Source organism: Hypomesus nipponensis, chromosome 27 (assembly GCF_054491055.1).
Source record: "Hypomesus nipponensis isolate SF chromosome 27, ASM5449105v1, whole genome shotgun sequence".
In the NCBI taxonomy this organism is placed as follows: Eukaryota; Metazoa; Chordata; class Actinopteri; order Osmeriformes; family Osmeridae; genus Hypomesus; species Hypomesus nipponensis.
This window is the reverse complement of record NC_140387.1, coordinates 11,521,076-11,537,403: the sequence shown is the minus strand read 5'-3', so window position 1 is coordinate 11,537,403 and position 16,328 is coordinate 11,521,076. Positions and strand designations below refer to the sequence as shown.

The 16,328-nt window shown below is 40.8% G+C and overlaps 1 protein-coding gene across 1 annotated transcript in view; it reads right to left on the bottom strand.

The window, feature by feature from the left end:
* Positions 1–5,684: 5,684 nt before the first annotated feature.
* The window catches only part of brinp1 (bone morphogenetic protein/retinoic acid inducible neural-specific 1), a 122,196-nt gene continuing 111,552 nt past the window's right edge, over positions 5,685–16,328 (bottom strand). Inside the window, exon 7 of the mRNA XM_084694089.1 lies at positions 5,685–9,069. Coding sequence (XP_084550215.1) covers positions 7,929–9,069 — 1,141 coding nt within the window. The 3' untranslated portion in view covers positions 5,685–7,928. The remainder of the gene's footprint in view (positions 9,070–16,328) is intronic.

Here is a 16,328-nt window from a genome sequence, read left to right as displayed (position 1 = left end):
TGACATATACAATAGGCATAAAGTGTAACTGATGTAAACCGTAGGGATCTGCAGTCTATGTGCTAGTTAGCTAGTCCCGCTGCGTTAGCATTTTATTGGACTAGCGTTGGCGGTCACGCTTACAAGTCTGAAACCGCTTAGTTGGTAATTTAAGTGCAGTATGATGCATTGGTATTAAACATTTGAGAACTGTCGAATTAAATTACTTTTTTAGCATAATAACAGCATCACCAGATGTCCCACTTTACCTGAAAAATGCTGTCCCACATTACCTGACATGATCAGGTAATGTGGGACAGTCACATAAAAGTTTTTTTTTCAGCTAACAAAGCGTTATTTTACACATTTTTGTGTGTGTTTCAATCAGTGGTTAAATCCCTTCAATATGCTGCAATAGTACTCACTGTAACTTCATTTAAATTTGTTTGCCAGCCTTATCATTGAGAAATATAACTGAACTTTGGATGCATTTTTTCTGTATAGACCTCTTGTCAAGCCAGATCACGCATACTCTGATGATGTCAAACAAATAAAAACCACTGCATAGTGACTAGAAGTGTTGTATTTACGAGTCAAGATCAGCTCAGGTGATTGGATGTTGGTTTTGCACATATTAAATCATCAAAATGCATAACTGTCCCACTTAACCTGATGTCCCACATTACCTGAACTCACCCTAAGTAAAGTAGGTCCAAGGATGCTTGTGAGAACTACTATCAATGTTGGTTAGCTAGTTAGCTATTAGTATGAAGTTGGTGGCCACAATTGCAATACTGTATGATATAAAAAGGGGTACAGAGACAAATAAATGCAGTAGTATCAGGCTGGCTAACTGTCTGGCTTGGACCTTTGTGAACTTCCCTTGCGCTGCGATTGCAATTCCTCAGTAGCCTATTGTGCGCAATTTGTTTTCAACCAACATTCCGTAATGTAAGAGGCAATGTGCAAACTCCATTGGTGGCAATAAGTATACAACTGTTGTTAGGCTACCATTCAAGCAAAGTTTATTTTATTGTCATTTTTAATTACATATGGTTGTACATAATAAAAACGAAACAATGCCATAAAAAAACGAAATGATGCCATAAAAAAAAAAACATGACAGTAAGGTGCCAGCGTCAAGGTATATTACATTTACATTTATGCATTTAGCAAACGCTTTTTATCCACAGCGACTTCCAAGAGAGAGCTTTACAAAAGACCATAGGTCACTGATCATAACAACGAGATAGCCCCAAACATTGCGAGTAGCCAAAACATGAACCATACATTGTGAAAAACCAAATAGGTGCCAAAGGCAAGGCTGGATTAACCATTAGGGCAACTGGGCACTTGCCCAGGGGCACATGACATCTAAGGGGCCCTGGACAATGTCAACTGTTACAGATCCCTGAAAGGCAGGGAAACGCAACGGGCCGCTGCAAATGCAACTGCTGAACCAGGGTGAGGGGAATGGGGCCAAACCCTCTTTCCCCCCCTTCACAAGGGAAGACAAAGTAGCTTAAATAACAGGAAGTCGGCTCTGATTGGTGGAAGCGGGGCAGATGGGTGATTGAAGACTGGTGATTTATTAATTGAGGAATTGGAGGTCACGGATTTGATGCCACTGATTGGATGGCCACAGGAGGGCAGGACCTGGAACCCTTGGGAAACATACATGAACAGGACAGGGGGAGAACAAACAGTACAAACAGGGACGGGTCTTGGGACCTAACACGCCCCCCCCCCAAAAAAAAATAATACAAATCCTAGTTTGTTTGTTACATAGCATGCTGGCCCAAAAGAGATATGTAGCAACAACCGGTAGAGCTAAAAACCCATGCTCGGGAAAGAGCATCGGCCACTACGTTCTCAGGCCCCTTCTTGTTCTTGTTCTGTGCCATTAAAGCCCAAAGCGTAAGGCGTTGGTTGTTGTGTACGCTTCAGGACAGCAATCTGCAACAATGTGACACTCGCGGTTGGACTGTCTCAGACCCTGGGAGCTAGTCTTGTGGGTTAGCACAAACTCATATGCCTACACGGCAGCATGTGACAGGGTCGCCACCTTTTGTTCATTAAAGTACACCACTAGTAAAATTGTTAATCCGGCCCAGTCCAGAAGGACGAATCATAAGAGAATGCAGTTAAACAAGTTACAATTAAACAACATGAAACTCAAAAAGTGCAACAGTGTACCTGTAGAAAAAACTATCAACAGTAAAATAGTTTACAGCGAGTACAAGAATTTAAAAAAATGTCACAACTAGAGTCATTGTGATCCTGGAGAAAACTAACATCAGGTCCAGCATTCCTAAGTGCCGTTGTTGGGGGAGTTGATTCCACCATTGGGGGGCCAGACAGGAGAAGAGCTTGTGTTGGGACCGGGCGCTCTTGAGTGGTGGGACCACCAGACGGTTGTCAGAAGAAGACCGTAAGTGGGGGGTGGGGGTAAGGCTGGAGGAGAGACTTGATGTCGTCGGGTGCAGTCCCGTTCACTGCTCGGAAGGTCAGTACCAGAGTTTTGAATCTGATACGGGCCGTAATGGGAAGCCAGTGGAGGGAGATGAGGAGCGGGGTAACATGTGAGCGTCTGGGTAGATTGAAGACCAGACAGGCCGACGCGTTCTGAATCCTCTGGAGAGGGCGGGTTGCGCATGCTGGAAGACCGGCAAGCAGCGACGTGCAGTAGTCCAACTCGGAGAGGACAAGTGCTTGGACTAGCAGCTGGGTGGAATGCTCAGACAGATATCTTCTGATCTCCGGATGTTGTAGAGGGTGAATCTACATGACCGGGAGACGGCAGCAATGTGGGCTGTGAAGGAAAGTTCGTCATCCCCGAGGTTCCTGGCAGAGGATGAAGGGGTCACCGTAGCCGATCCCAGGATGATTGAGAGATCGTGGGAGATGGAAGGTTTGGCCGGGATGGTGAGGAGTTCTGTTTTGGCGAGGTTCAGCTGGAGGTGGTGCTCGGTTATCAAAGCGGAGATGTCTGTGAGGCAGGCCTCGATCCCCGGATCAGTCGGAGGGAAAGACAGGTACAGCTGCGTGTCATTAGCGTAGCAGTGGTAGAAGAAGCCATGGGAAGTGATGATTGGTGCAAGCGAGGTGGTGTACAGGGAGAAGGGGAGGGGTCCAAGGACGGAGCCTTGTGGGACACCAGTGCAGAGCTGGCGAGGGCCTGACAGTTTGCTTCCCCAGGAGACCTGGTAGGATCTTCCCGACAGGTAGGATGAGATCCACTGAAGTGCAGTGCCAGTGATGCCCATCTCAGAAAGTCTGGCGAGCAGGATTTGATGGTTAACCTTATCAAATGCTGCAGAAAGGTTCAGCAGAATGATGACGGATGACCTTGAAGCCGCTCTGGCATACTGGAGCGCAGTGGTGACTGACAGGAGGATCTCTGTGGAGTGGTCAGTCTTGAAGCCCAATTGGTTGGGGTCAAGCAGGTTGTTCTGAGAGAAAAAGTTTGACAGTTGGTTAGATACAGCGTGTTCAATTATTTTTGAAAAGAAGGGTAGCAGTGATACTGGTCTGTAGTTCTGGAGGACGGTTCTGGAGGACGGCTGGGTTAAGGGAGGCTCTGGCCTGTTTGAAGGCAGAGGGGAAAGTGCCGGAAGTAAGAGAAGAGTTAAGGACATGGGGAAGTAAAGTTATGATGGAAGGAGAGATGGTTTGAAAGAGGGCGGAGGGGACTGGATCAAGGGGACAGGAGGTGGGGCGATGAGAGAGAATGAGGTCAGAGATCTCTGCCTCGGACAGGGGAGAGAAAGAGTTTAGACATTTGGTAGGGTCAGTCATAGAGGGTGAGTGGGTAGGAAAGGTGGGTTCAGGGAACTGACTGCTGGATCTGCTGTCAGGGTGGAGGGGGGTGGGTGGGGGATGGGGGTTAAGGAGGGTGGAGAAGGTGGAGAAAAGTTTGTGAGGGTTTGAGGCAGAGTTCATTTGTTCAGGAAGTAGCGGGTTTTAGCTTCAGTTGTGCGGGCAGAGAAGGTTTTGAGGAGGGAGTGATACTTATCAAGGTCCAGACCATCTTTGGATTTGCATCAAGGCTGAATCTCGTGAAAGAGACTTCAGATACAGTAATAGGGGACCATTTATTCCTATATAAAACTATCCAAAAACAGCATGCCATGGGACCCTTAATTTTTCCTCAGCTGTTCCACCATTTTAGTAGTTTATACCTGCCAAAATGTTTAGCATTACATATACATCTAGTGTGTGTATTTACTGTGGACTGTTTAGCAGACTGTGTTTAGTGTTTTCGTTTTCACAGACAACTGATGTAGATTTCTTAAATTTAAGTACAGTACTGTATATTAATGTTTGTTTTTTTGTATAAAAACCATTCAATCAGGTATCCATAATCTCATTGCAATTGTTTAAAAATATTTTTTGTAGAGCTGTTAAACTGTATTTAGTCTAGCACCCACAAAACTTGATTAGAATAACGTAACTTATAACCTATTTTAGTCTATATTCATGCTAGTGATGACTAGATCGGTACAATGCGATCTGTCTGGTTTGTGTTGACATTTCTCAGAATCTGTGTATAAATAATGTATTTTACCTACATGTGCAACCTACTGTGACTACAGGACCTGAAAAATGATAGAAGAGTGAGTAATTTGTCATTGCCAAGTTGGACTACTGCAACTCACTGCTCGCCGGTCTCCCAGCATGCGCAACCCGCCCTCTCCAGAGGATTCAGAATGCGGCAGCCCGTCTGGTCTTCAATCTACCCAGACGCTCCCATGTTACCCGCTCCTCATCTTCCTCCACTGGCTTCCCATCACAGCCGTATCATATTCAGATTCAGACTTTGGGACTGACCTTCTGAGCGGTGAACGGGACTGCACCTGACTACATCAAGTTTCTCCTCCAGCCTTACACCCCCACCCACCACCTATGGTCTTCTTGGTCCCACTGCTCAAGAGTGCCCGGTCCCAACACAAGCTCTTCTCCTGTCTGGCCCCCCAATAGTGGAATCAACGCCCACCTCCATCAAAAGGCTCAAGATGCACTTGTTCCGGGAGTACAACGGCACTTAGGAATGATTGGCTGGACCTGATGTTAGGATTACAATGACTCTTATTGAGAGACTTGTTGCTCTTGTAGGTTTGTTGTAACTGTCTTAAAATGATTGTACTCGCTGTGAAATATATTGTTGTTGCTTGCTTTTTCCACAGGTAAACTCATGCACTTTTGAGGTATTACTGTTTAATTGTAACTTGTCTAACAACATGCTCTCATTGTTCAGTCCTTTGGGACTTATTTGGTTTCACAACGTATGCTTCATGTTTGACTACCCGCAATGTTTGGGGCTATCTTGTTGTTATGATCAGTGACCTATGCACTTTCGTAAAACTCATTCTTTGAAGTCGCTTAGGATAAAAGCGTCTGCTAAATGCATAAATGTAAATGTCATAGGAGACACAAAAAAATGGTTATCCATATTGCAGCACTATATTTGATATATCCAGTAGACTTAGATAAACAAACTCTGATTAAGGAGGAGATAGACTTGTTCCAACCGATGAATAGCTGGTTTGAAACTCCACTGAGGTAGTAATAGTGTAACACTTTGTAGTTCTAAACAAATAAATATCTTGCACATACTGATAGTTTTTTTTTACACCATGTCATGTTATGTGCCGGTCAAACTGGTACAGACAAACAAAGTGCTCTTCTTATTAAATATAGCCTTTTAATGAGAAATAGATTAATATATGAAACATTCATTTGAAAGAAGCTGATAGAAGGATGTAAACAGAATAGCAAAAATTACATAGGCAAGGTATTAGGAGCTGTATCTTCAGTTAAATGTTTTCATGGGTATATCAGAAGGGATATATGCAACAATACAGTGATGTTACGCAAATAGATCAAATGTGTGCTTGTGTCATGTATGCAAAAGTACGAAGTAACTCATGTTTGTACATTATTTTAGACAAGAGCATAACTGTAAAAAGTTGTAATTCCTCTGAGATTGATAACTAAAACAATAAAATGGTACGACTTATAGTTAAAGTTAAATTGGGGTTAAATTGGAGTTAAAGTTACTTATATTTAAATTGTAATTATGGGTTATCTTTGTACTACAGTAATGGCCTAGTTCACTGTTGTTGTAGGCTCCTACTATAATTTTCATTTTTAATATAGTCATACCAAGAAAACGTTATATATTTATAATGTAGCCTGTAATAGTGCCTAAAAATCAAGACTTCAATATCCTGCAAATGGCTTAATTTCTCTCATATGCAAACCATATAACCAGATAAACAGTTAATTCCTCATGCTGAAAATAATTATTTTTCAGTTGTGGTCTCTGAGGCTCTAATAAATGTAACCCTTTGTCAACCGAATTTTTCTGTTATACTGTTGGGTGGTTTGGGGTGTGTTTGGGAAACAAAATAAACAAAATCAAATACGTTAAAGGGATACATAACAGGCACTTAATAATATAGCAATATTTTATATTGTAGGTAGTGTCCATAGATATTTCCTAGGTTTTCTGTGATAATCTGTGGTCAGACAGCAATAAACTAGGCTTTCAGGAAAGTTTTGCATTTCATTCTAGAATTATAAAACTCTGCATGTGGGTTGAATCTGAATTTAGAAAAAGTTCATCATTTGGAATCAAATTACAAACAAAAAAACATTAACCAAAGGAAATTAACAGATTAAAATAAAAATACATGTTTTTGAAGCTTTAATAACAATCAGTTATCATGCTGAATGGGTTTACTCAAGTTAAAATTCCACCAAATATACATTCTCTTGGTTTTAAGTGTTCTGTCCTAGATTTGAAATGAATCACGTACACACAAATGGAACATATGTATGGAACTTATGTATGTAGGAAAGGGCTTTTCACATCTTATGTTAACCTCAAGGAAATGTATGGCTCTCATGTTGTCTGTCACGGATGGGGGTGAATGATCAATGTTTCAAGTGCTCTTGGTGCCCATACAGCTTGACACATCAGCAGTCACAAGGTGTACGTTTTGCAAAGCTGTACGAAATAGCATTAATTGTTCATCTTCAGACCATGATATTGCACTCAGGCACCAGTAGGAACCAACTTTGTGAGAAATATGGGGAGGATTCTAAACATGGGAGGTAGCGCCCAGTGACAGATTTCAGCTTAGACTGGAGTGACTCACTCTAAAATGACACATTCAACTAACAAACAGCAACAAGCATTAAGCGAAAAAAGGTATACATATATATATATATCTATATAAACAGCTGGCTTTTGTTATTTGACATGACAGCTTGCTGTGAGCCTACTCTTTTCAGGTTCTCATACCTTGCATCGCAAAGAGAGGGATGCAGATTTGTCATGGATTCTGATGTAATACAACGTCTGTGCTGTAGCTAACTCTTGGAGTAATTGCTCACTAAGCTACGTAACCCCTAAAATGTATAAACTTGATCATAAAAGATTTCTTTTACATGTTTGTTGTATTTAGATTTTTGATGAAACATATTGGTTTTTAATGAAAGGATGTTATCTGGTCTGCCCTTAAGACTTAATATCTTAAAAAATATTTGACTCGTCAGAAGAATGGCAGTTTCAGATATAACCTTTGTTCCTTCAGAGTAAATTCAAGGCCTCTTTGTCACCAGAAAATGGATTTAATGTTTTCAGTTTTTTTTTTTTTTTTTTATGTTCTTTTTGGAAATGACAGACATGCTGGGACAATTATGGTACAGTGGTTTCCATGAATCTTCTTCTTTATCCACCTAAAATACCTTTGATCACCCTTGATCATTATCTTTTTCAGTTTCTATTTAACAATTACACTTACAAAGTTGTTAATATTACATCAAAAGGCAGAACAAAAAGGCCCAAATAAAAAAAGGGAAAAACCAAGTTTAGATTAATATCCCTTTTTTGTGGAGCATTTGTTTTGTTTACTTATCTTGTTTTGTTTGTTCATTGAATTTCAGCAAAGTTTGGTAGTGAGGTGATCTGATTGTTTCAGTATCTCTGTGTTGAACATGTCCAAGGCGTGGTTGACCCGGATCATCTCACTGTTGTTGAGCTTGAGCCGGTGCTTCAGCATACAAGAGAACAGGTCCAATTGGGGCTTTCCCGGTGACACCGGAGGGGCGAGACGGTTAATCCGATCTCTTATGTCCAGCAGGAGCAGCATGACAGAAGAGGAGGAGTAGAACTGAGTCCCTTGGGTGTAAGACTGATTCACCTGCTGAACTGCGCTGCGAAGCAGGTCGACATTAAAACGCAGGCTGTAACCGAAAACCTGGATGTCAGAGATTTTGATGTAGATCTGACGCTTATTGGGGTCTGAGAGGTCAACAGGACCCTGGCCTGTGTCATTGCGCAGTCCAGTTGGCACTTTTGCACGGCTACGCAAGTAGATGTGCACCGTCTCAAAGAAAGTCTTCCATCTGTTTCCCAGAAGAAGAGTCCAGTTGAAGCACTGGGAGTTCTGCAGGCGCACCTTTTCCCAGCGTGGGTAGCCATGCTCACCAAAGGGCATACTCCAACCCTCTGAGTGACTCCCACTGAAGGGGTTGACATAAACAAAGAACATTGGATCAATGCTGCTGTTCCGCATTTGGCAGATCTTCATAGAAAGTCCAATTATCATGTGAAGGTAGTCCATCCGATTCTTGTTGCTCTTCAGGGTCAGTGACATGCGCTTGCGCCACCGTGGGTCAAAGAAAGTCTCCAGGCGAATTTCGTTGCTGATGAAAGTGGTGTGGATGTAGAGGCGCGAGTCCATCTTCTGGAGCAGGTACTTTAGCTCCAGGTCCTGGAAGTCCAGGTCCGTCTCAAAGCTGATGAACTGCTCGCTGCGCTCCGAGTCCACATTCTGTGGCTCACAGCGCCCACGGTACAGGCGGTAACCCTTGTTGCAGGAGCCGCATTGTGAGATGTTGGCCAGGCTGCACATTGCACAGCTGTTGTTGCCCCCAATTATGCAAGGTATAGGTCGCTGGCATAGGGTGACACCCATGTGGCACACACAAGTCCTCTGACTTTCTAAAAAGGTACCCCAGAAACCATTCTCATTGCAGTAGAGGAAGGATTGAACCCTATTCAGCCACTGCATCACCGACCTGGAGAATAGAGAAAGGAAGGATAAGTACATTAGAGACAAAGAAAAAAGAAAGCCAATCAAGTGTCAGTGCAAGGTGAAGGTAAAACAAAAAGTGAGACAAATTAATTTAATGCACTATTAACAGGGACCATCAGTGTACTCAAACCCAGTTCAACTTTACTGTCAATGTTAGAGTAGGCTTGTTTGTTATGAACCAATAAGTGAGCAGCATAATATATTCTGTAGGAGGGGAAGGAGTCTTTTTATTTCCATCCACCGGGAGACATAATTTCCTATGAAAATCTTCTAATTCGTTTCACCTTCAGGCATTGCTCCCTATCATCTTGACAGTCCTGAAACTTCCTCTGAATAGAAGATGAATCCTGATGTCTTGGAGAGGATCCGTTCAAGGTTGGACAGACATAATAATAGGAAAATTCTACTTGTCTCGGTGTGCTGCCATTCTGATTTTAAATGGAAAATGTGTTCAAATCTGCATTGAGATTTAAATGTTTGACATCTTTATCTTTATGCACATGAACCATGAACTAGACTTGAATACTATCAAAGAAAATATTAAAATATGGTGTTTGGATGTCTTCTAAACACATTGTGATAAGACATAGTACTAATTTATTTATTTTTCACTGAGGTTAGTCAGTATCAAAATATAAGAGGAGCATTGCAAAATAACAACACACTTGAAGGCATCTGAAAAGAGATTACCAAAATGAAAGAAAAATGCTTTTTTCTAAATTTCATGAATAGACAAGCACTGTAGACACAAAACCAACATACTGTTATACTTTAGGCAGTTAAGGTTAGTTTACACTTAGTGGCAGAACCTTTAGCGATAGTAAAAATTGCCATTAAGGTTTTTTTCATAAAGAAAATTATTTAATAAGGCTAAAGTTTACAGTGGTTACTAGTTCTAATTTCATGAATGTGAACAATTATATCTAGAACCTCTAGCTCTTTGAATTTTCTTTTATTAATGTTTTATAACAATCATCTGATTTTATTTCACACCAAACAATCTGAAACATTATTAGCTTATAGATCTCCGGTTAGTTAAATTAAAGGAAAATGATGTCATTGCTAGGTTTTTGGTATTATATCATAATCTTACATCTACTTTTCTTATTTATTCATTGTTGGATGAAAAACAGCTTATAGCATCCCAGAACTGTACTTTAATGTACTTGAACATGCTGACCAAAATGACATATCAGATACTTTCTCAATAAACTGTGAGTTGGGAGAATTGTGTGGAGTACATGAGTCCCAACACTTTGCTGGGGCAGGCTGGGACTCAGGAGACTTTGTGTCTGAAAACTACCCCAACAAAAGGATACGAGTCATCCAGGGACAAGTGGACAACTTTAGGAAAAAGTGGTGCCAGCTGACTGGTCCAAACTTGTTTGTGAGAGGCAAGTGGCACTCGAGAAGAGGATTGTTGCTGTGGGGGATGTAGTTTGGCTGGCTGACCAAAACACCTTGAGAGGTCAGTATAAGTTGGATCGGGTCATCCGTGCTGACAAGAAATGTATTGTGAGGGATGTCTATGTCAACGTTTCTAAGCTTAGCTATGTTTGTACATTATAGCTATTTTATACTTTATATTTAATTTATTCTACATACCCTTAGTATTAGTTAGTATTAGTTAATTCAACTTTGCACCTTTTGTATAGTATAGTTACACTTGTTTAAACTTACACCACTTATTTAAGATGTACTCCTATATGTTGAATGTTTGCACCTTCTTGCCAAATTAAAGTAAATTCCTTGTCTGCAATGAGAAGAAATAATTGTGCTGATTGTTTCAGTTTGGCTTATTTGCTCCACTTAAAAATGTACATAAGACAGCCCTAGTGCTTAGTACAGATGACGCAATTTCAAGTACACACCGTAAGGTTATGATGGAGGTTTAGAGAAAGAGAGAAAATGGGAGAGAGAAGAGATTGAAAGACAGAAAGAGAAAGTCAGAGAAAGTAAGTTTGTGTGTGAGAAAAAGAGGGGAACACATTGAACCTGGCCGTATTCAATGTGAAACACAAGAATAGACAATACCAAATATTGTAAATGAAAAGCTGTCTACTAATATGAAAGGCTCTAAGGATCAATACACTGTGTAAGGTAACAAGCTGTTATTACTAATATGAGGTCTAATTTAGTGCATCTGAAATTATTAATTACACTGTCAAAATCAAATACAATACCTCTGTGGAAGAAATTGAGATTTCCTGTGTGCTTACATTATTCACTAATCAAGAGAACTGGTCATTGGATACTAGTTAGTATGTTCTCATGTAAGCTTGCTATGAATGAGAGTAGATTGTGTCTATGTGTCAGGGTTAATAGATGTTTGAGATCAGGAGAAAGTACTGGCTAAATGGTCCTTGTCATGACTACAAGGAGAGCTCCAACTATGAACTCTGTAGTTTGAGTGGTCATGTGTTGGGAGCTGTGAATCTCTTTCTCTGAGACTATTGTAACGTCATTTCTGCCTGACTGTCACTATCTATGTTTACATTCTTGTGCCCTATAAAAGATGGTCCTCTGTCCTTCAGAGCGGAGAGAGACTTGATTGAGACCTAAGCCTGGTGTTGTGTTGTCATTTATTGTCAGAGGTCTGGTTTTCTCTCCCAATCTGCAGATTGATAAATACTTATTAAAATCCAGAACTCAACTGAACTTAGTCACTCCGTTTATGAAGAGACGGACAAAACACTTTCTTCATCACCTCTAACTGAAAATTGTACATTGTAAATATATAGGCCTAATATAATATGATATGACCTATCATTTTTTATAAATAAGGTTGATGTCTACATACGACTGCTAATTATTTGGCGACATTACATGCTACTTCGTAAATGTTACAATTTGTACTCTTTACAAGAGCTGCCATATCAGCTTGTCATATATACTATTGTTCTAAAAAGTCTGAATTAGGATCTCTGCCGTGAGCATTGACATTTGTAATGAGCAACAGGGAGTACGGAGTACTTCGAGTTTTAAGTTCATCACACCACCATGGATGGGTTAACTACCCATCCAAATTCGAATGAAAAAAAAAAACACTGTCAAGTATGTTAAATTAGGCTTTGAAATCGTGAGAAAATTAGCAGCTGCTTGAGACTGGGAGGCTGTGTTGCCTAAAGTAGCTGAAGCTCTGGCTCCTCAAATTTATTAAATTTAGCAACAACAGCAACACTAGCTAAATCAATTTGCAGATATCAGAACAGACCTAAATGCAGTCTCTGAGTGTTTTATGTGTTAATTACTTTGCATCATACCAGCTGAGTAACAGAATGCAACCGTCTGTGATTTTACGTAGATAAGTCGCTGTGACATAGATCGGTCGGGTTTTGGCTCCACCTATACAAAACCTGAGCTGAAAACGGAAGAGAAACTGTTCAATGTTCTAACTCATTGCACATTTCAGTGCGACAAAGTTTTTGCACTTTGCACATGCTTTCAGGAACTCATTTCAGATGTATAGAATGTACTGAGAAGCAAATCATGGAATTTGCTTTACAGGATCTTTAAGTGAGTACTGCTTTTAAATGTAAGATTAGCTTTACTCCATGTATATACATTTCTTATATTATGCTTGTCCATGGTTCTGGTTAATGCTATGTATTTGAGCTAATCATCATTCAATTGGTCATTCTAAAACAAAAGTGTGTAAAAAGACACCCTCTTTTCTGCTCTTTCTACTATATTCACCTCATAATATATCAGAATTTAAATACCATGAATGTTTATCAGGTTGCAGACCAACCTTGTTTGTGGTTTGTGCATGGTTGGGAAATAGTGATTTAAGTAAATATGTGATTAGGATATGTGAAGCCTGGGGAAATACAATTATCATTCACCCACCATCAGCTTTCCCCCATCCTGGTCAAAGCATATTGAAGCTAATTCTTCTCCCTGGAAGCAGCTAAGCAAAGTAGCTAAATATTTCAAGAATATCATCTCAGAGGGTAATGATTGAACTGTGTTTCCTATAATTGTTAATGAGTGCAAAGACCACACTAACAACTGTATATATTTTTCTATTTTACTCAAAAGTTGAGCATGAATACATGAAATGATGGAAATGATGGAATTCAAGAGCTGAACAAACAATGTCACAGGAAGTCGTGTCGTGTTTTTGAGAATGGACATTCAGGGCCACCAAGAGACATGGTTAGCAGGTAACAAAAAAAATGGGACAATGAGATCTACCACAATGTCACTGCTGAACTGCTACTGGTTACTGGAATGGATAGGTTTTTGGACTTTAAAAATACAGAAATAATTTATCCAATCTCACCTTACACCTTAACGGCATCAATGTCTCCCAAAGCCAGCTGGTCAAAAATCGAAGAGTCACAATAGAACCAGACCTCTCGTTTGAGTACCATATTAGGCACATTACCAAAATTTTAACGTAACATAGCTAAAATAAGAAATGTCCTTTCAAAGGATGATGCTTAAAAACTAATACATCCATTTGTTACTTCCCGATTGATTGGACTACTGCAATGTATTATTCTCTGGCCTACCAAGCACCTACATAACATTTTTACAGCTTGTGCAAAATGCTGCTGCTAGACTACTGACCAGAACCAGAAAGTATGATCATATAACATCTACTCTCATCTCTGGCTCCCAATCCAAGCCAGAGCAGATTTCAAAGTCCTACTACTAACCTACAAATCTCTCCATGGATGAGCACCACTATACCTCTCTGGTATCCTTGCACCCTATCACCCCATAAGGACACTAAGATCCCAAGATGCCGGCTATCTAGTGGTTCCCAAAATGTATAAGAAAACTGCTGGAGGCAGGGCTCATATAGAGCACCTCTTCTCTGGAACAAATGACCTGTCTCCATTAAGGAGGCTGATGCTGTTTCAACATTCAAAGTTAGGTAAAAAAAACGTTTTTGTTTAGTCAGTTCTAAGGCTGCTTAAGTGTGTGTGTGTGTGTGTGTGTGTGTGTACTTTTACTGCAAACCTGAAGTGTGTGTTTGTCTGTATATGTATCATATATAAGTTTCACTTCCCTGGAACAGATTTCATGTTCCAACCGAGGGGGGCTGGTGCTGTCTTAGTGTCTAGGGCTGCATCAAATACCCTTTTTGGTCTGCTAAATTGCTGCACTAGTTTATCAATCCGAAGAACGCTGAGAACGCAAGTACATTCTTTTGAAGAACGCTCTTGCAAGCGTCCTTGCGAGAATGGTCTTGCAAGACCGCAAGGACTTCTGGGAAATCATAAGCGTTCTCGCTGGTCATGTCACCATCCGATGCATCCTCGATAAAAGGGGCAGATCAGGAACATTTCCGGGTATTTTTGGCATTCTTGGTGACTTGTGTCAGAGCCTTTTCTGCTTGTGTTCTTTGTATTGGAACCGCACTTGGGCAATGAAAGATTATGTCAAACGAGTTCGCAAGAACACAAGAATGGAAAAAAACGTGTATTGATAAACAGCCAATGTCTTATATACCAGCGTTCCCCAACCACCGGTCCGCGGTTATTTCCTTTTAATTGATTATCAGTCTGAAAGACATTTTATTCTGAAAAAATTAACGGATTCTCTCCTTCTCTGCGGGCCTCTTCCCCTGAGCAAAAAATCTCTGCAAAGACGTTTGTTTACTAATTTTTTTGCAAGTTTCGACACATGACACGTTACCACTCAATGAAGCCTGTTTGAGACAACAACTCTGCCGGTGTTTTGGATGAAGGCTGAATGTCCTGAGATCGCCACAAAAGCACTCAAAACCCTGCTTACATTTCCAAAATCCTTTGTGAAACTGGATTTTCTGCCGTGACAGCAATCAAACAAAATCACGGAATAAACTGGGTATAAGCAGTGGCGGATTTATTGATTTGGGGACCCCAGGCGAAGACAGGCATGGGGCCCTATGTTCTGTTTTGTTCAAATCAGCTCCGCGAGCTCGCATTAGATGTGAAAGTCGCTATCTAGGATCATATCAAACCCAGAATGTGCATGCATTAGCAGGGCAGCTGTGATGGTGGGGGCCGGTTCTGGTCGGCCAGTTTGGATCAAAGTCTATGGCCTATCTTTCCTCCCAGTCCGTCCCTGCTGGTCCGTGAAAATATGTCTTAGACAAAACTGGTCCGTGGTGCAAAAAAAGTTGGGGACAGCTGTTATATACAGTAGCTTGATATGCTTTCCTATGATTTTGGGGGGAAAGTACCGCTCGCGCTGTAGGGTCTTTAAAAAGGAAGTGGGCACTTTGTTCTGGAGAGCAGTAGTTACTTCATAAGCAAAATAACACTATCTCTTTCCATAGCTTTTTGTTGTCATCTAATCACTAATTTTTGTGGAATAAGTGGGGTCATAAAAATAAATAAAAATAATTCTATGGTTGAATCAACAAACCTAATCCCTTGAATTTTATAGTCTATACTAAAATTTAAATTCTAAAACTGGTTGTTCCCATCCTTGATTGTGATTGGCTATATCGCGTTCCATGCCGTTGTAAAATCCAGCATAACCTTACAGGTTGCCCTCATAACATTCTTTAACATTCCATATTACTGCGCATCGAATATTTAAAATTAAAAAAGACGGCAAAGGTGTCCATCCAGCTGTTGCGTGGCAACAATTTATGTAGCGGAGGAATCAGCGCAAAACGCGGCCTCTTGGGGCTTAGGCCGAATCCCAATAATCCCCCTTGCCCCTTCCCCTTAGTTTTGCGCGTTTCCGTGAGAGCTAGTGTTGTCCCAATACTCTTTTTGAGCTAGGGGTAGGGCTAAGACACCCCTTAAAACCAAGATCGGGAGCTTACTTGAAACCTAGGGCTATGTGAATACTGCACGACCGGCAATAATGGTGGCCAGATCATCCAGAGAGTCCGATAAATGTAATATATTCGGCTTAATTAATTGTAAAAAAATTATGACAGTCTTGTTTTGTGTTATACACAGTCCTGAACATATATATTTGCAACCATTTTCCTAATTGAAACGTTTCTAAAAATCGCTAGTTTGGTACACTAATGTTACAGTGCTGAATTGCACAACAGTCCCGCATTTCTTTGACTAGCATGTCTACAGTTTTAAGTAAACTCCATTAGCAGCGAATTTTGTTTAATATCAGTGCATAACAGTACTTGCTTTGGAGATATCGATACATGCTAGATGATGTACCTGTAACCAAGTGGTGTCCCATTTCTTAGGGATGTGTAGCACTTACCCCTCAGTTTCGAGGGCCAAGGGCTAGAGGTAAACTAAGGGCTAGGGGGAGTATTGGGATTCG